Consider the following 20,801-nt stretch of genomic DNA (forward strand, 5'->3'; position numbering starts at 1 on the left):
TGAGCTGTCAGCTCAGCCTGTGTGCCTGCCAGCTGCTGAGTGGGGAGCAGTGTTTGGGTTCTGCCCCTGCCATGCCTATATCCACGTCTATCCTTGCACACTTCAGTTTCCTGGCCAGGCCTGGGGCCTGCTGTGGCACCTGCAGATGGCCAGACTGTGTCAGCTGGTGCCCTTCCAGCACTTTGAGGACAGAAGAGCAATGAGCTGATGGCAATTTTGGGGTGATTAACTGAGCTAGTGCCAGCTATCTCCAGTGCATCAGTGCCATCAAGCCATTGCAGCCTCTGCAGCTTTGCGGCGGTAAATGCCCATGACAGGCAGCTCCTGATGTGTTTGCTTTCAGGATAAGCCAGTTTAATTCTGGCTTTGTTTTTGTTGCAGGATGGCTGTGCATGGCCTGCCTGACTTTGCACTTTAGCACTGCCCAGCCTAAACCACAGAATAAACCTCACTCAGGTTCCAGCAGGACTCAGTCCTGCCCTGGCATGAGCATGTGAGCTTTCTCAGAGGCCTCTAAGTTGGCTAGTGTTGGGTGCAGTCTCAGCAGGGTAAAAGAAACCATGCTTCCAGCAAAAGCAAGGACACAGGGCTGATTTCATGGCCTCATGTTAATGTAAAAATGTTCTGGATCTCCTCAGAGCTGTGATCACCAGGATTAGAGGGTAAGAAAGGACACAGTATGAAGCAGAGGCCAGCACTGCAGAGTTTATTCCAGCAGGGTAACGTTCAGCAGCTGTGCTAGCAAATGAGACTGCATGTTATGATGTCTGAACACTGTAATGCTAGGCGATGCCATTTCCTCATTTATGCTATGTATATAAAATAGAGGGATTTGTTTGTTCATTTGTTTGTTTTATCCAGGAGGTAATGAAAAGCTGCAAAGTTTTAAAAGAAATTACTCACATGTAAGTGCAGTTTCTAGGATTTGCTTCTCTGATAACAAGATGAAGAATATCAAAGTCGAATTGACAAAGCCTCGAGCTGACATCTAATGTGAAGGAAAACACAGTGGCCCCAGTGTCACCTTGATCAGCCAAAACATGAAATACACTTGTGAATGAGAGTAGAGATTCTCATAGATTTGCTGTATGTATGTACAGAATGCCACCTATTATTGAGTACAAAAAAGAGAACTCTTGCTGATCTGCTTTTAGAGGAATACTTCTGAATAATCTCTTTCTTGTGCATGCAAAACCTTATCTGCTAAATGACGTGCAGTGTAAGGAAATGAGTACAACACTGGAGCTAAAGGAGAGACGCCATCAACCATGACACAACACCAAACGAAATGTTGGATTTAAACATTAGGCACTTAATTACGACAAACGCCGTTAATTAACAGATTTGTTGTGATCAAATACAATAGGGTAGAAATAAGGACAAAAGCATCTGGCTTCTAGTGTTATTTTCCTGGCACCAACAGACACTCTCGCATTACTGGCAGAAGAATCTGGTCTGCTTTTCCTGTTGGATCAATGGCTCACTCTTGGATGCCAGAAATCAAATTCTTCTTTAAGTGCTGTGTTATATTAACAAGTACAGAAACAAAGCACGAGCACAAGCAAGTTTTGGCTGCTTGCCACAGTAAAAGAAAACAAGAGGGATTGTTCATGAACAACAGAACAAATTTGTGTAATGTCTCTGGAAGAGCTTCAGCTGCTCCTCCACGGTGTACTTGAGAGTGTCATGTCACAACTTGGAGCTGGTAAACAAACGCACCCTGGGTACAGCCTGTTCTTCTCTGCATCCAGCCTTCCCCCCCAGGCAAGACCACAGCCCTGTGCAGATGCTGTCAGACACCGTGCAGTGCCTTTGGCACCGTAAGCCCCTTTCTCTGGGGTGCAGAGGGCTGGCTGAGCCAGTCAGTGTGCCTGCTGCTTGTGAAAATGGAGCCTTTGGTATACACAGAGCTGCCTCAGCTGCCACCGTTACAGCTTAATGTGGGAGAAGTTGGGGCTGGATAGTACTGGGCTTCCTCCTGGTCCCACTCACCTCACTCTTCTCAGGGGACAGACTTAGCGGAGCAATCCAAAGGTAGTTCATGTTGGAACGGGCTGGTAGTGCTTCTGGGGATCTGAGGGTCAATATAAGACCACTTGCCAGCTGCAATGAGGAATCTTGTGAAAACTGAACAACAACAAAACAATCCAAACATTTTCTTGCCTTTTCCCTCCCTTTCCTTTGCCTTGGAAATACCATGCCTTCAAAAATGAATCTCCTGACCCTCTAAGAATCAATCACGCCGAGAAAATACAACTTTCGGGAACCAAGCAGTTTGGCTAGACCTGTTGCAAGGGGACATTTTATAAGTAGATACAGTAATTTTTCAAGAAGTGCTCATTTGCTACTGGGAAAAAAAATACATGGGATGATTCTGGACTAACAGGGACCATACTGACCCACCAACTGGTCAGTACTGTAGGTGAGTGTCTCTCCTGTATGTTTTGGTTTGTTATTGAAGGGCTTTTTTTTTTTACTCCCAATACCTGTGAGTCTACAAAGAGATTATTTTTTCAAGCACATTTTTGAAGGAAGAGGGAATTCACTCTAATTTTTTTCTGGGGGTGGGGGGAGGTGGAGTCCAGCTTATTCTGAGATGTGTCAGCAGTTGAGAGAAAAAAATATTGCATGTTCTCCAGTTAAATGTGCTGTTGCAGCTTTAATTCCTCACCTGTCTCCATGGTGAAAGGAACATCTACCACTCAAATACATCACCTGTACAAAGGCCTCGTTCCAGACTTAACCGCACAAAGAACTTCAAGCAGTGACACTTCAAACCAACCTGCAGCTTGACAGAAGTATTGCTGTTTTTCAGAAGTGCAGCCCGCATTAATATCTACTGACTTGCTAAAAATCACTTTTAAAAACCATCTGGGCACAGAAAACCCCTGCCATCTATTTCAATGCGCAGCTCTGAACAGCGTAATCCCCACTCTATGATCTTTTCTTTGGAAACTCCGGCTGCACTGGATTTCTGAATTCTAATTAAAATATCCACTGGAAGCCGCAGACTCCTACCAAAAAGAAAAAAAAAAAGGATGAGAGAGAGAAAGAAATCCTTAAAACCGCTGCAGTGAAAACTGACTTCCCACAGTATTTTTTAGCTTCAGTAGATTAGCAAAAATCAATGAAGCTGAAAATCAGGAAACTCTTTTTCAATAATTTCATCTCTTTTTAGGAGGATTAAGGAAGCCTTATCACTGAAGGCTGACATTTAGCTTTGCAGAGTATTTATTTTTTTTCTATATCAGGAAGCAAAAAAAAAAAAAAAAAAAAAAAACAACTCAGAAGAGGAATTATTAGAGCCATTCTGCTCAGGAATCTGTACCAAACTGGTGTTACTAACTAAAAGAAGTTAGGCTGCCACTGGCTACATCACAATACAGTCTTTAGCCATGTCTTCTTCACTAACAGGATACAACAGTTAAGGCTTTGCAATGCACACTGTTATATGAGCTTGCTATGAACGTCCTCTGTACACAGGCATTCTGTATTCCCAGAAGTTATTGAATTCTCCTCTGTATCAGATTGACCACAGAACCAACAGGCATGTTGAGTCATATGCATTCCAAATACACAGAAAAGCACGGTAGGTGTAGCAAATAAGAGAGAGAAAATTTCTTAGATAAGTTCTAATTTTAGATACACATGGTTATATCTAACTGATTTTAAGAATATAGCCAGGTAGCTGCTGGCATGCACTTTCTTGGCCTCTTCTCCTAGGTAAAGTGACAGGACAAGTGGGAACGGACTCAAGTTGCACCAGTGGAGGCTCAGGTTGGATATGGAGAAAAATTTATTCTCTGAAGAAGTGATGAGGCAGCAGCACAGGGTGCCCAAGGAGGTGGTGGAGTCACCATCCCTGGAGGTGTTCAAGAAGTGTGTGGATGTGGCACTGAGAGACATAGTGCAGATGGTGGGGATGGGATAATGGTTGGACTAGAAGATCCTAGTGGTCTTTTCCAACCTTAATGAATCTATGATTCTCTCCATACTAATATCAAAGAACTAAACCAAATATTACTTCTCAGGTGAGAAGTAAAAAGACGCAACTAATTTTTTCAGACTGCACCATGCAGCTGGGATTGCAAAGGTGACCTTTTGCCAATAACCTGCTTTTCTTAGTCCCTCAGCACTGCAATCTACTTCTGAAATAAGGGTGAAGATAGGTGATCTTGAAGATATTGAAGTTGTTTTAAAGGAGGTCTATGTGCAAGTTTCTCCAGGGTTAGCCTTGGCAGACCTTCTATTGCTGTTGAGGATTTTGCTATGAAGCATCTTCATTGGATGTCAGTGCAGCACCCTAGCAATATGCAAGGCTTGAAGTGAGTTAGCATTGATTATGTTGCTGTGAGTAAAACTAAATACTACAATAAGAGTGCATTTAGCTATCCTAACAGAGTTTAAAGAAATTGAAAAGAAGTCACTAGATTGGTGATGGTGGGAGGAAGTTTGGACTAGATGATCTTGTAGGTCCTTTCCAACCTTGTGATTCTATGATTCTGTCATATTTTAGAGCTGCTGAGAAACAATGATCATAGAAAGCAGTCCAAAGAGTCCTGGTGGTTTTGCATCAGATTTATTAACTGCTCTTCTCATTAACCGTGTTTCTTCTGTGGGACACTTTGAAAAGAAAAGCTTTTAGCTGCATGTACATCTTGGTAAGCTGGTGCTCTCTGACCAAGGGTGGCTGCACAAGGTTAACAGCAGCACTGCTGCTACTCTAGGAGCAGCTCACGTGAAACATCACTTAGTGCCCCTCTCTGATGGCATGGTGATCTCTGTTCTGATGCATCCTGAAAAGATAACATCACAGGGTTGTCTCAGTAACCCAGCAGGAGCTGCTCTGCAGCTGCTTCAACCCACAGCAGGAAATCAATCAGAAACACAGCCTGTTGATCTTGGTTTGATGGGAAGCTGTGGAATTGCATTTGGGCACACCAGCACTGGAGCATCTCAAGGCATCACCACAATTGCAGCAGACAAGAAGTGAAGCCTTTTTGCCCACAGACTTCTGAATTCTCCTTATTCTCAGGCATTGAGAAAAGCTTTCTCTTGTAGTTGTGGCATTATCCCTCTGCACAATCCTCTCGCTTGCCAGGTGCAGACACTGGGTTGTGACCTTATTCTGCTGACATTATTTTTCCTTGTAAGTGAAATGCTTGTAGAAGGCTTCATAAAATCTCCCTTAGCCTCATAACCTTGTAAAGGTTGTGAGATTTTTAGCTGCCTGTTACATTTTTAGCTATTGAATTCCTATCAAACTGCAATAAAATTAGAAAATGTTCATGCAACCATAGAATGCCTTGAGTTGGAAGGGAGCTCAAAGCCCACCCACCCCAACCCCTGCCATGGGCAGGGCTGCCCCCCACCAGCTCAGCTGCCCAGGGCCCCATCCAACCTGGCCTTGGGCACCTCCAGGGATGGGGCACCACAGCTTCTCTGGGCAGCTGTGCCAGAGCTCCTGAGAGACCAGAACAGATGAAAGTAGCACTGCATAAGCCTTCATTTGTCAGGTGATTTTCAAGAACTGCACACACTTTCATCAGTGCTAAATAATATCATCCTGAAAATAATCCATTTTGAAACATCTTTGTTAGCTTTTAGGTAAGCTCTTTTTCATTTAATGACCAATGTCTGATCCAGTCTTAGAACTATAGAATGGTTTGAATTGGAAGAGGCCTTTAAGATCACCTAGTTCCAACACCCCTGCTATTGGTCGGGACACCTCCCTGTAGTCCAGGTTGCTCAAAGCCCCATCCAGCCTGGCCTTGAATGATTCCAGGAAGGGGGCATCCACAGCCTCGCTGGATAACCTGTTCCAGTGTCTCACCTCCCTCACGTTAAAGAATTTCTTCTGATACGTAGTCTAAATCTACTCTCTTCTGGTTTAAAGCCACTTCCACTCATGGTGCTGCTACCTGCCCTTATAAAAAGTCCCTCTCCAGCTATCCTGTAGACCCCCTTTTGGTACTTGAAGGCTGCTATGAAGTCTCTTGAGAATCTTCTCTTCTCCAGGCTGAAGAGCCTTGGCATCTTCCCTCAGGTACCTCCATTAGACCAAGACTATGAAGGAGTATTTTCTGTTTTGTCTACTTTTGAAATAAAAAGCAGAAACTAGCTCACACAACATCAAAAGATAAAGACTGCAAAAAAAGACATGCATTAATTCTGTTTGCTAGCATAGGTGTACTTAAGTAGGCTGTCTAAAGTCAAACATTTTCTTTTTAAATGCAACAGTTGCACACTTTTATTGCACATTTAGTGACAACTTTAAATTTCGTTGTTAGTGTTTTCATCTCTGTGCACAAACAAATCTTTACTTTGTAAAACATCATCTTCACTGGAAATTTGTCTGACTTCAACACAACCGTAAGGTGTTGTTTATTTTCCCCTGAAGTATCTGGCCTGTTCTACTGATAGGCTTACATGGCATCAAGGACGTTTGCTGCATGCTTATCTCAGGTTCAGCCAGTATTACAATAAATACCCTCAAGATGTTCCTGCAAGGACACCTGCAAATTTATCTAAAGACTGTCATACAAAAGCAGGCATCTGTTGTGCTTAAGTATTGAGTATTTAGCCAACTGTAGCATTGCAGAGGCTCTGAAAGCTAGATACAGATAACTTCAAAGTATAAAGCAATTATGTATGGTTTCTCGCACACAAAGCTCAGTAGGGCTTACAGAGCTACTTGGCTGAGGAGCAGCATGCTGACACCCCAGCCAGATGCCTGAGAAGTCTGCTGAGCAGGCAGGCATTGCTCATGGAGGGGGTGGTGGGAGCAGCAAGCTTGGGGCCAGGACAGACTTGCAGACTGTGGGTACTGCTAATCACATCCTCTCACCACACTGTCTACACTGCCAACCTAATCTACTGGCTGTGGTCTCGGCACTTTTCCCTTCATGATTTTATGATTTTCACATCCATTATTCTTGAATCCATGAGTAATCATCATAGAATTGTTTGAGTTGAAAAGGACTTTTTAAAGGTCATCTAATCCAACTCCCCTACAATGAACAGGGACACCTGGACACAGCAACATCTGGTTGCTCAGAGCCCCACACAGCCTAATCTTGGGTGTCTCCAGGGATGGGGCATCCACCACTTCTCTGGGTAACCTGTGCCAGTGTCTTATCACTCTTATTTTAAAATTCTTCTCTCATATACAATCTAAATCTCCTCTCTTTTAGTTTGAAGCCATTTCCCCTTGTCCTATCACCACAGACTCTGCTAAAGAGTCTGTCCCCTTCTTTGTAATAGCACCTTTTCAGACACTGAAAGGCTGCTCTCAAGTGTCCCCACAGCCTTCTCTTCCCCAGGCTGAACAGTCCCAGCTCTCTCAGACTGTCCTCATAGGAGAGGTGTCCCATCCCTTGGATCACTTTTGTAGCCCTGCTCTGGATGCACTGATCCATATCTCTCTTCTATTGAATATGCTAACATCGCTGCCTCAGCCTGTAATTTCATCCCTTCTCTTCCTGCACTTTCTCACAGCTCCCTCTCCTGCAGTGGCAACATATCCAGGTTAGGCAGCTCTGCCTAGGACTCTTGGAAAGGAAGCAACTGAACCAGGTGGGGACGGTAACTGTGAGTTAGAAGGAGTGCAGGTTATGCACTGGAGGGGCAAAGGAAATGTCCATGAATTACAAGTACTGAGAACTATGATTTCATTGTTGTTTGTGCTAAATGAAAAATGATGGCGTTTCTCAGGCTTTTCATGGCAATGCAAGGATGGAACTGACAGTGAGTGCAGGAGGTCAGTACAGGCAAGTGCCAGGAGATGTTGGAAGTTGCTACCTTGGGACAGACCTACAGAAAAGAATTAAACGCCTCTGCAACTACGCTTTCAACTGGCAAATTAATTTGTTCTCACTAATTGAGGAAACCAGTTCTTTAAATAAATGTTCAGCAGATGGTAGATGAAGAAACAACTGCAAGACATTTTTTGTAGGTTTCAGAACTCTCTGGTGATGGGCACTATATAGGATATAAATTAAATGCGGAAGAAAAACATGGTAAGTACTGTCTTTCATTTCACAGTGGAATCCACAACTGACTCATGTTATTATTACACTGCCAAACAACAATAGCAATTTAGCAGCATCTCTGTTTCTCCCACTCTACTGCAGAATTTTATCTATCTAGAGAACCACTGCTTCCTGCGTTCCTACTTCTCTTCATTCAGACACCCCTTCTTAATACAATTTTCTTTTAAAATCAACATTTAAGGCTTCATTTAATTACTGCAAAACACAAGTGAATAGATGGCTGCTTAAGTCAACACAATAAAAAAGGACTTTTGCTTTAATGCAATTACTAGAATTTCCCTGTTGTTGTTTTACATTGTACATCGCTAATTTTATATGCAGTAAAAAACAGAATTAAAATTTTAATCAGGCTGAGAAATAAAAATTCTGGGGAAAAGAATGAGTCAATCTGAAAAAGGAAGTAACTCATTATTTCACTATTTATTCCTCAAAATTAAATCTTGGTGTTCAAACATATAGTCAACCTAAATCTTACAAACCAAATTTAACTGCATGTGCGATCTAATACATAACTGCCATATGCAATCTGCATTTCCAATTAAGGCAGCTGCATTACCTAGGGAATGTTACATGGAAGAAAGATGTCTAACAAAAACAAACAAAAATCAATTCTGTTCCTAGGGCTTGATTAATGAAAAAGCAGCAACAAGCCCCAAACCCCATACCCAATTTGTGGAAATGACTTGTTGGCATGGAAACCAGAGCACGCATCACCATTCGGGGGTGCTAACAATATCCACATCCAACACGAGATTTCAACTTAGGAAAAGGGGAGAAAATAGCAACATTTTTATAATGCAGTTATTGAACTGTTCCCAATCTTCCTCCAATAAAAACAACAACAAAAACATAACCAAAAAACCCACACCAAAACAAAACAAAAAACCAGGAAGAATCTACACGAACGTAATAGATTAAGCTCTTAAATGGACCCAACTCTGTGGTCTGAGCTTTTACACTCATATGGATCTCATTTTGATAAAGCAAGACTCCTCCTTGTGAAATTAATTACTGTCTGAGAGCTTTACATCCAGCTGTGCTCTCACTGTTGGGTTCTCCAAGCACTGCAGTACAAAGAAAGTAACAATAGGATTTAATATTAAGTTTAGGAGAATATTTTTATTGGTAACATATGGCTTTGTGAAAAGCAAAAATCACTCTCCCCACATAAAGAAAACTAGGATTCTTTCTGTCCTTTGCCACCAGCAGTTAAAAAAACACAGCAATAAACAAACAACAAAAAACAGAACAGCAGTAGCAATTCTGTGTGTTTTCAGAGAGCACTTCATGAAGATCACTGCTTCACCAGTTCCTGGCCAATTCTTGCTCGTATTTTCAATGAACAATAGTTTGCAATACAAAGAAAAACTACTAAATTTCCAGCTGCTAAGACTTTCATATTGGCTTTTGTTTGATAGGTGTTTGATAGCCTCATTACTCTTGCAAACACTTTTCTCCTCCCATGAAAAGCTTATTTACCAGTCACTCAAAACGCGTCTTGCATCTGAATACCCATAAGGTCAACATTACATATACAGAAACACCTCAGGTGTTTCAGGTATGATTTACTCTATAGATTTCTCAGCAAAAGTCAGGGAAGGCAAGAGGAAAGAAACCCCATGCATGTGACGGTATTTTCTTATAGCCCGTTGGTTCAGTGGTTGGCAACCCTGCTTATGGCAGGGTTGTTGGAACTAGATGTTCTTTGAGGTCCCTTCCAACCCAAGCCATTCTATGATTTTGAAGCTAAGCATCCAAGAGCACAAGCACATCAACCTCTTTAAACTCCTGATATACAAAGACATACAACAGCTCCAGTTCCGAGCTGCCAGACAGCTTAGGAAACATGCTGACCCCCTCTGCACTCTAAGCATTTTCCTCAGAACATAAGCAGCAGCAGCAGCAGCTATACAGTTAGATTTTCTTTTAAGCACATAAGCTAGGACTGTGCTTTCTTCCCGACTCAAAATCGGATCAAGGACAAAGCATTAAAAAAATTGTGTTCCTGTGGCTTATGTGCTCTAGAAGTCATCCTTAATGATAACCTACCTTAAAAACAGAACAACTCTCCTCACCTTGCTCGTATCAAAATCTAATCTAACAAAAATACAATCCATAGAAAGGTATTAGGAAGGATGACTTAAATGTAGATGCTGTATTTCTAATTCCCACAGAGGCAAAAACAAGAGCAGAAACACAAACTAATTCTTTCAGAACACCTCACTATCCCGTGAACTGAAATTTCTCATCAGTCTAATCAGATAGCTGGGGACTTCTAGATGCAGTCTACTATAGGCTGAACGATGATCATTTTCACGGATATAAGTAATGATGACATTTCTCCTCTCACCTTATAATATGCATTGGAATAGGCTCTTTAAACACTGGAATAGGATCTCCAGGGAGGTGGTTGAGTCACCATCCCAGGATGTGTTAAAAACCATTTGGATGTGGTGCTCAGGGACATGATTTAGTGGAGGGTTGTTAGAGTTAGTATGGTAACTAAGGTAGTATGATTAGGTCATGGTTGGACTGGATGATCTTTAAGGTCTTTTCCAACCTGAGTAATTCTATGATCCTATGATCATAGAATTATTATATAATTATTATAATATTCATATATTATATTCATATATTATAAAATTCATATTATATAATATGAAAATATAATTATTTTCATATTGGATTAATCTCCATACTTATATTTATTAATACATCTTCTGACAGCCAAAAATCAGGGATTACCTACTGTACATTTACTTATAAACTCAGTTTTACTTGAAAGCAATATAACACTACTGTTATTTTCCCTTCCTAAACACCACAAAATACCCAGAGACAGATGAGCTCAAGTCCTGGTCTTGCACACTCTCACACTGCTCAGAATGCCTTTTAAACAACTGCATTCTGATGGATAAATATCTGTTCTACGTGGTTCAGATGTCAGGTTGTTCAGGTGTTCAGGATAATGAAAAAACTGAACTTAAGCTAATTTGCAGTCCTACTTTAAAAACAAACCTAAATCTTTCCTCTTGCTAGCCATTCTGTATAACTTTTTCTTTTTACTTTAAGGGATTAAAAACAGAGCACACAGATGAACTTTGGGGAGAATAATGCTTCTCCCACTATCCCCTACTCTTCCAGTGCAAACCTGTCACCTTCAGTTATGTAAATGTAGCTCTACAGTTATTTCAATAAATAGTAACAAGAATTTTTTAGTATGACTGACCAATACAAGTTCTAAAAAAAAGCAGACTATTCTGTTTCACAATGTGCCACTACTGGTGCTCTCATTCTGAAATACAAACATCACCGATACAAATTCATAAAAAAAAAAAGTCATGAGAATAATGCAGTATTACAAATTTATTTAGTTTCTTGAAGTCATCTTTTTCAGCATTGAAAATTTCACACATACAAAACAACTTCTATGCATTAAATCCTAAGTATGGATTGTATTATGAAGTGCTGTGCTTTTCCTTTTTTTTTTTTTTTTTAAACATCTCATGAAACAAATTTTTCAGTTATAAATTTGATAAAAATAGGTGATGCACCACCACTTTTTTTTTTTTTTTAAATAAGTGAAATTCACCTCTTTGGGAAATAAGGTTTGGGGTTGTTTTTTTTTTTTTTCTCTTAAACATTGTATCATGAAAGATACAGACCTGAAAAAGGATAAACAATCATACACAAGGCATAAACTTTACACAGAGTAGTTCAGAAATTTTATAAAGAGATTTGGAAAAGTATCTAAAATAGCATTACTTAGTACAAAATCTCAATAATAAAATATTGCTCATAATAAATAAGACATCAGTTTCATTAATACTGTTCTCCTGTTAAAGCTCTCTTTGATGTAACATGATCAAATCTGATCAAAACTCAGTTTTTTGTTCCTCCTTTGTATGAAGTAGGCAGATTTACTTCTGTATGGAATGGGCAGGTTCAGGCCGTTCTTTGTTAGAAACAATTTCATTATCAACAGAACACAAAATTTGGTTCAAGGTTCATGCATCATTATGGGCAAAAACAAACCAGAATGGGAATAAACCCCATTATAATAGGTTTAAATACCTACAATATTTGCCTGTTTTCTTAAAACCCAAGTGGAAGAAGACTTTATATGGATTAGGAATGCAAGGAGCAAGCTGCCTGAGTTTTCCTCAAAAGCTTCTAAATATCTGTGCAGCTGTACTTAACGGTTACCAAAGCCACCAGGGAAAGTCAGCTCTATAGGGGATATGAGCTGTATCCCCATCATATGGGGACATTTGATTTCATTCCCGCACGTCCCATTTGTAGACATGGCAATTTGGAGCAGTTCTTCAGCAGCTGCTCTATAGCAATATGACGGACATTCAGTTCTGAAGCCAGAGAATCCTTTTCTTGGACTTGCTGCGTCAGTTCCTCAAACACATCTGCAAGAACATTGATTATTAGGTTAATGCCTTTGACCACCGTGCTTTTATTATAGAGTTAAGAAGCAATGGTGAACATAAATATCTGTGCCTTCTTAATAATCAAGTGGGCTCACACACAAGAACAAGCTTCAGCACAGCCTGGTATATGCACTGTATATTAAACAGAATCACCAGTTATGTTTCAGGGGACCTGAGCCAAGGTGGATCAGTTTGTAACTTGAAGCTGAATCCAGTTAAAAAAAAAATAAAGAAAATGCACATTATGTGCAAGTTTGTGTCACTCAAGGTTACATAATAGAAGCACTCAAGTTTTTTGCCTGTGCAACAAGGTGCAAAGAAATTTTAGTTCAAAACTTGGCCGACAGTAAAGCCTTCACTTTTTTTTTTCTTTTTTAATAGAAGATTCTTTATTACAAAGCAGTACAAAACCAAAACAAAGAGTACTGAAAATTTCTCACCCTGGATTTGCTTGAGCAGTTTTTCAGTCAGCTGCTTTAACTCTCCAGGAGTCATCGCATTCACTGTAACAATAAAAATCAGTTACCACTTCTACAAAAGTAACACGAACACCTCTAAACAGATTGCCTTTTTTTTTTTTTTTTTTTTTAATTTGCAGCCTAATGATCAATTGTTGCATGACAGCAAATCAGAGGCAGCACTGTTCATTAATACATTTTAGAAAACTTGAAAAGCGTCTCTTGACATTGATACAGATTTCAGTTCCATAGGAAAGTACTTTCCTCAATGTCAAATCAAGCACTCAAAATAGAAATGCCCAGAATCAGAATTGTTTGTAGATTGCTTTCCGCCTTTTAACACTTCTATGAGGACTTCTGACTGCGTAACATGTTTTCCACACTCTGAGCCCTGCAAATACATCTGTTCAGCTGATGGCAAGCAGCCAATACTGAAGCAAGTCTACTTTTTTTTTTTTTTTTTTTGAAGTCCATAGGAAATCACCCTTGGACAGAATTTTCAGCACATAACTACATTTGTTGCCTAGAATGTTCTGTGTTTTTGGCGTACAGAAATAATATCGCCATAATATAGAAACCGTAACATAGAAATGTTTCCACACAGTAACTCAGTGACAGCTGATGAAGAAAAACCTCAGTTTGATGCAAGCAAAGACCAACATATAAAAGGCTTACTTCTCATCTTCCTGCATTACATTTGTAGCGAGAACTAAATGATCCTCCATTCATAAGCCCCTCCCCCCTTACATCTCAGTTTACAAGCACACACTACTCATCCTCAGAGGAAATGTGTATTAAACCTCAATGGAGAGAATTCTGGAAGTATTCTATGCAGATCTGAATCAACAGTAGTGAGTAGGGAAGCATTGTCCTCAGCTAGATGATGTGGGAAGAGGTTGGTGCCACTTCTGCTGGGTGATGAATTGGACAGAACGGCAGAAACTGATGACAGTGATAACCAGGACACTGAAACAGACTTTAATACCTTGTAAACCCTTCAGCCTCCCACCCCAAATGGTGCAGCTTGGCAAAACTATCTCACATGGAGCCTAAGGAAAAAGAAACATGCTGCAATAACAACTTTTGCTCAGGGATTTCTGACTGCAAGAAGTTTTTATGTTGTTAAACTTTGTCCTGATGAGGCTGATTTTTACTTACCCCAAAGAGAATATTTTATTTCCCTATGGTTTCTCATCCAACCTTTCTCACATCTTGCAATTATGGACCATTAACTTTATGTTGCTATTGCCAAGTTAAAGAAGTGAGTAGCAACTACAAGAGCCAATTTGTTGTTACTGAAGACATAAGGCCACTTCATAGGGAAGCAGATCTGCTTGCTTCCTCTGACAGCTAACTACAGCAGTACTCCTTTCAGCTATCAATAGAACAGAAACTTTCTCTCTCACATCTTACTATCCTTTAAAAGTTAAGACTTCTTAAACTCCATGAAAACCCTGATCAGATTTAATATGGTAATCAATAGCTTAATAAATAAATACGTAAGTAAAAGTACAAGAAATCTTTCTTTCTACACCCATCCTTAAGAAATTACTTTCTACTTCACTGTTTTCATTAACATTTCATCAGCTGTAGCAAGGAGGTAGGTTCACGTATTACGCTTGTGTGTATATCAGGACATATCAGCCCTGATCAGTCTGCATATGAGGACATATCAGTTATGTCACCTAGTTTTGGTACAGAAAGCCTGACTAGACTTTTCTCTAAACTTTAGATAAGCACCAGTCTTCAACTGAGCATCATTCAAGGCAGAAGAGCTAAATACTGCAAAAATATTACTTATACTGTAAAGCAAAAATGTCTTAAAAATGCATTATGTAGTCATAATAAATAGGGGAAAGAAAAATAAATCTGTTACCATGCTTAAAAAAGCTTTATATTCCTGTGCCTTGAAATCAGAGAGCTAAGTTTCAAGTGACTAACTGCAGTTAGATAACTCCATAAACCAGGTCAAGCTTTCATAATTCCTCTATTAACTTCTGCCCTCATGTATTTAATCCCAATTTCTGACTCCAGAAGACAGGTGGTCAAACAGCACAACATATCTGTTTTGATTTATGGCTTTAAGACTACTAATTTATTACAAATGCAATATGAAAGATCAGTTAAAATCTTCTTGCAAATAATGAATAACAACCAAACTTTGCAAGGATGAGTTTTGTTAGTTCATTAAAAATAGGAGTCTAAAGAAGCTGATCCTGACTTTTTTTTTTTTTTTTTTTTACAGCACCCCCTTTTCTCACTCTTCTGATATTCTGAGTTCTACTGTTGCCTTCTTTTCCTGCTACCTAATTTTTCCACTTAACATTTTATGATCTTTTAAATCTTTCTCTTATCTTTTGAAATTCAGAAGCACTTTCCAATTACTTTCTGAAGACTTTTCTAGAGATCACCATCTATAGGAAAAAGGAAAATTAATTTTTTGCTGCTTTCAACATCACCACAGTTATCACAAGAATCATCAGGTCTACTCTACAGTGTTTGAGATGACGTGGCAGCATGAGGGCCTTTATACTTCCCCTATGCTCAACAAGGAGATGAAAAAAAAAAATCTAGTGACGTGTAAACAGAATCCACTGCTATTGGCAACATTTAACTCTGTTGCTTCACAGATTTGCTCTGCTACTTCACCTTAAATTTCTTCTGCTGTTTAGAGTGGCTTCGTGCAAAAGGTAACTGGAGACACCTGACACATGGATTTCAGGAGTTTAGTAATTGGCACAGGCAGCAGTGTTTGACTGACATAATAAAGATTCACCGCAATCAACTGTAACAGTAACTTTTTTGCATGAATTAAACATGTCCTGTATCACTTTGGTGCATAAATAATAGAAAAGCTAAAAAACAAACACAAAAATATCAAAACTAACAAACGAACAGCCCCCCTCCCCCCCCAATCTGTTTAGCTATGCTGTCACCTTATTCACAGATTTTACAGAAACTCCAAACTGTTAAAAGCTGCATTCCAGACTGTGAATTAATGCCTTGTGGGAACACTAGGTGACCAACAGATATTTCAGAGGATACCCCTTGCTTGCTATGATGCATTTAAATAGAAATGCACTTACATTCTTCCCTGCTGTAATGAGGATGCCTTCTGTGAACACTGGTGAGTGAATCACTTTCAGCTTTTTCAGTTTTCTGGGCTTGGCTGCGATTAGACCACAAGACACTGCTGCAACAGAACGTAGCACCTGTTTCTTGTAACATACCAAGTCTGAAATCAGTGGGTTCGCTTTGTTCTAACAGACTCTGTGAGCAGTTTGAGATGCTTCCAGAATTTCCATCTATCCATTTTGCAGAGTATCTAGGTACTGGAGAGTCAAACTGTGGGAGCAATTTTCTATCAGTCTGATGTCTCAAGCTAAAAAGTGGGTGTTGGGATGTTTTTGAGCTTTCGGTATCAGAGTCTATATCCTTGTTTTGTGCATACTGTATGATCCAGTTAATTTTCTTGCTCAAGATACTTTTTACTTCTGCGTATGGGCTTCTAGAGAGCTTTGAACGTGGGCAGTCCTGATTTGCAATTAAATGGAATTTTTCAAAGCAGTCTCTGTGTCCCCTTAAAGATCTTGTATGTAGAAGATCTGACTTTGGTACTCCTGCAAAGACACAATAAAAAAAAAGTTCAATTAATATATATTCAGATATCTTTTTTCCAAGTCACAACTCATAATTAACCAAGAAAATAAACTGTTAACTGATGCTTTCATATTAATAGTCTAATCACTGAAGTAAAGCAGGATATGTGATAGTCTAAAATGATCTCAAACTCCACTCATCTCAAATCCTTCACATACAAAGTATTTTGCACACAGTAATCCCTAGTGCAGGAATTATAGATTACCTCCACATGCCTCTTGTGCAATAACAGAGGTGAAGCAAGCTTCCAACTCCATATACACATTACATGAAAGCTATACAGACATATAATCTGTCCTAAATGATTCCAACTACATATCAGACATTTATTCGGAACAATACTGAAGAACATCCTGATAACAGTCACTTGTGCCCCTACCTTCCACACATAATGCTTTAAGCCATCTGTTTGGATATTGCAGTGTGCAGGTTTGTATCATTCACGGGGTTAAACATAATGTAGACTTCAGTCATAGTTTATTATTTCGCATTACTACAAGCCTATAGCTAGAATAAAGAAATAAGTTCTAACACAGCCAACATGAAATCATCCTGAAATTAGTTTTGTGTAAGATGGTTACTCATTCTCTTTGATTGTCCTCTCTTAAAGATTAAGAGAGCCACAAAGATTAAAACAGCCACAGCAGGTAACCTACTCAAAGAAACTATTAGTGGTTAACATGTTAAAAAGTAACACAATCTATGAAGGCTGACAGTCAATAAGTTAAGCCAGATGGCATGAGAAATAACTATTTCATAAAGCGAATAGCACTCCAGTACCAAATTACTTTCTGCAGTTTCAGCAGACAACTTATTCAGACTCACTACGCAGTAGATTCAAAACCTAAGTCTAGAATATTGAGCAGCTAGGCTTTTATCTCAATCAAATATGCTACTTAGGAGATTCCCAAAATTAACAAAAAAATAAAATCTATAACACAAGCCCCTGATTACAGACAACCAAAAGCTTGCCTGTGAACCACTGGCTGAAAATGCTCAACACTCACTTAAGTCAAAATATTTACAATCAACATATGAAAATATAATTTGATCTTTTAAGTTGGGTGAGCTGCCACCATTCTACTTCTTAACACATAAAAAAGCGATACAGAAATGATGTAAACAGAGGAAAAACCATGAAATGCAACAAGATGTGATAAGTGACTTTAAGGAGAAACTAATGAAAAGCTACACATTACAACAAATGTTACATTACAACTTAAATTCTTGTGGTGAAGCCCATCCCATCCCAAACAATTAACAAATGACAACTTGTGTTAAGTTTGTATGAGTGCACATACAATTTATGGGGCAAAATGACAATACTGAAAAACAATGCTTTATCCTCAGCAGCAGACAATAAAGATCAAGTCATGAGAACAGACACTCCTGCTATCCAGGAACTAAGTATTAAAATGAACCCTAACCAGAGGCAGCTTTTAAGAAAGAAGTTGCCCAGGAAAGTACAAAGACAGATGTCCTCTTCATGGCTATTGGATCAAGATTCTTACCCAGCACTTCAAAATATCTTTCAATCCCTTCCAGCAAATAAACAACCACTAACTTAAGGTCAACTTGGTCTGTCTACTTGTAATGGCTATTTTCCCCTCTCTGTCTCTCCAGAGACATTAAAAGCAAACAAAAATAAGCACAAAGCATTCATTTCTAGTGCAAAGAAGGAAAGGTAAGACATTTCACTTCATGGCTTACTAAAATAATTCAAATATAACAAGTCTGCTTAAGTCACCTAATATCTTCTAAACTCCGAAATCTTTAATCCATAAAGGAACACCGTCAGTTAAAGTTGTATCTTCACATTTCCAAACCTACAAAAACTAAGACTAATCCTTTTCAGTGTTATCCGTTTTACCCATTTTTTTCTCCTTGTAAATTTCTTCTCCTTTTTGAAAAAAAAAAAGGAAAAACCAAGACCAGTCTTGTGCAATTTCCCATACGATAACTCTGAGGAGTTCACCTAACAATTTCATTTAAGTCGAATAAATGAAACCACTATCTTCTGATGACAGGACAGAGCAACTCCGCCTAAAGCAAATACTTCAGGTTTGGCAAAAAGGAAGAGAGGCAACTCGAGGAAGCACAGTTAGCAAGGTTTGGGATACAATTTTGTACTGTTCTGGCTTTTCACAGGTATTGCCATATGCGATACTTCCAAGACATCAGTCTCCTCCCCACTAAAAATTAATAATAAAGGGTTCACACATTTAATCTTCACTGTAGATGTTAAACACTCACCTATTTCTGTGAATCTGAGATTCAGCGAGATAGAATACTACTGTATGAATAAAACAACGGAAAAAAAATTCCAAACAAAAAAAACCCCGAGATCACTGAAAATCTCAGCATTCTTTACTAGTTGAACCATATTCTAGGCATGATCTCTTCTTTCCCAGAGGGTGTAAGACTACACAAAGCAGAAAAAGCACAAGTATCAGTCACACAGAAGAAGAGAAAGTGCACGATGGATTTATAATGGCCCATCTGACTTTCATGTCTTAGTCATGAGCATAAAGCAATTGAACATTCTTTCCTACTGATAAGGTTATCTTTCAGAAGAGTTCTGAGTATTGTTAACTTTCCCACTCCACAGGCATGCTGCTCAAAGAAATAAATCCATTTTATCAGAATCCAGTAACAACCATTGCTAATTTCATGTGCACCTGTTACAGAAGGAAAAAAAGCTTACTTCAAAATGTTATTTACCAGCCATAGGATATTAGCCCTGATGTCACTATTTCTGAAGAATGAACAAATTATTATAAAACACAGTCTACAAGAACAGAACTCCCATCCTACACCAAAATGTACAACCAATCTCCTCTCTTGGTGCATTGGAATAACTAAACAAGTCTATCCAGGTACTCTTCAAAACAATAAGGAAAAGAAATCATACAAAATTGGTTTAAAAGATGCCTTCAGACTAGCACAGTTGCTTAAGCTTTTACATATTGATTTAGTCTTAGAGAAGAAGTTACTTTATTCAACACAAAAACAAAGTAAGACCTCAGTACTTTGCATCAAGCAATACCATAGTTTGGCTGTATAGCTAGTTTTCACAGGATTTCAGCTCTGTCTCAACTCTCCTGTTTGCTAAAATTAATCTCAATCTTTTTAGCTTTTGGCTGATCTTTCAGGTCAGCACACACAGAATCATCAATGATTTTTTTTTTTTCTTCCCATATTTATAGGAATGTGTACGTTTGTCCTGTCTTACTTTCCAAGAATAGGATCAGAAACTAAGTATGTTCTGTCACTCAGACTTGTTTTATCAGAGAAAGATAAAAATACTCAAAAACCCAACAATTCCAGAGCAGGGAAGTTCTACCTCAGGCCTAAGAGTGCGTGTGTGGGGGGGAGGGGAGAGGGGGGTGGTACATCTAGAAGACCATATCTAAGTAATTCAAGACAGATGCCAACAGGAAACAAGATTATGCGATAGATGACAATTCAAATGAACAAGCTTCAAAGGAAGATGCCAAACCTCGAGACAAATAATAAAAGAATGTGCTTACCACCAATTCCTGACTCCAATAACCTGTGAAATATGAGTATTATATATCACCTTTCTCAGCACTACTCTTTGTATGCTCAGCACTACCAAGAACAGAAGAGACTATGGTAAGAACTTAAGAGATCAGCATTTAGGCCAAAAATTGAGTATTTTGCTTTGTATGCTAAGCAAGAAAGAAACTCTTCTTCCATGCCACTGTAATTCTCAACACTGAGTTCTAACCCACTCCTGCAAAATAATTTTGTAAACAAATTTGTAATCAAGCAATATATGAAATAGCATACATTCTTCTAATTTGCAGTCATTCGTAAGAGTAAACGTAGCAGAGAAGAGGGAGAACATCTACTGCAAAACTAGGCGTGTAATCAAATTCTATTAATTCTATGTTACTTGTACTAGAAAATAAATCAGTTTGCATCAAATTAAAGTTTTCTTTTGAAGTGGCGAATCTACAAAGACTTAATTTTGTCCTTGCAAACAGCGCATCTAGAACAACTATGTGACTAGCTATGCATAACTCTTCTTCATAATAAGATACAGCATGAAATTGAACTGTTTGCTCATATTTATAAATGAGGCTAGCTAGAACAATAGTTTGATTTGGAGATAACTATAATGAACAAGTTCAATTCGGGAAGAATGCTCTTCAACAGAGAGACTACTT

General features: G+C 39.0%; 1 protein-coding gene across 3 annotated transcripts in view; it reads right to left on the bottom strand.

Moving 5' to 3' along the window:
• Positions 1-11,525: 11,525 nt before the first annotated feature.
• C1H21orf91 (chromosome 1 C21orf91 homolog) overlaps positions 11,526-20,801 on the bottom strand; it is a 28,060-nt gene continuing 18,784 nt past the window's right edge. For all 3 annotated transcript variants that reach the window (XM_048961016.1, XM_048961034.1, XM_048961025.1), the window contains exons 3-5: positions 16,035-16,568; positions 12,931-12,993; positions 11,526-12,469 (exon numbers count right to left, since the gene is read on the bottom strand). In XM_048961016.1, coding sequence (XP_048816973.1) covers positions 12,309-12,469; positions 12,931-12,993; positions 16,035-16,568 — 758 coding nt within the window. In that variant the 3' untranslated portion in view covers positions 11,526-12,308. The remainder of the gene's footprint in view (positions 12,470-12,930; positions 12,994-16,034; positions 16,569-20,801) is intronic.

Source organism: Lagopus muta, chromosome 1 (assembly GCF_023343835.1).
Source record: "Lagopus muta isolate bLagMut1 chromosome 1, bLagMut1 primary, whole genome shotgun sequence".
NCBI lineage: Eukaryota > Metazoa > Chordata > Aves > Galliformes > Phasianidae > Lagopus > Lagopus muta.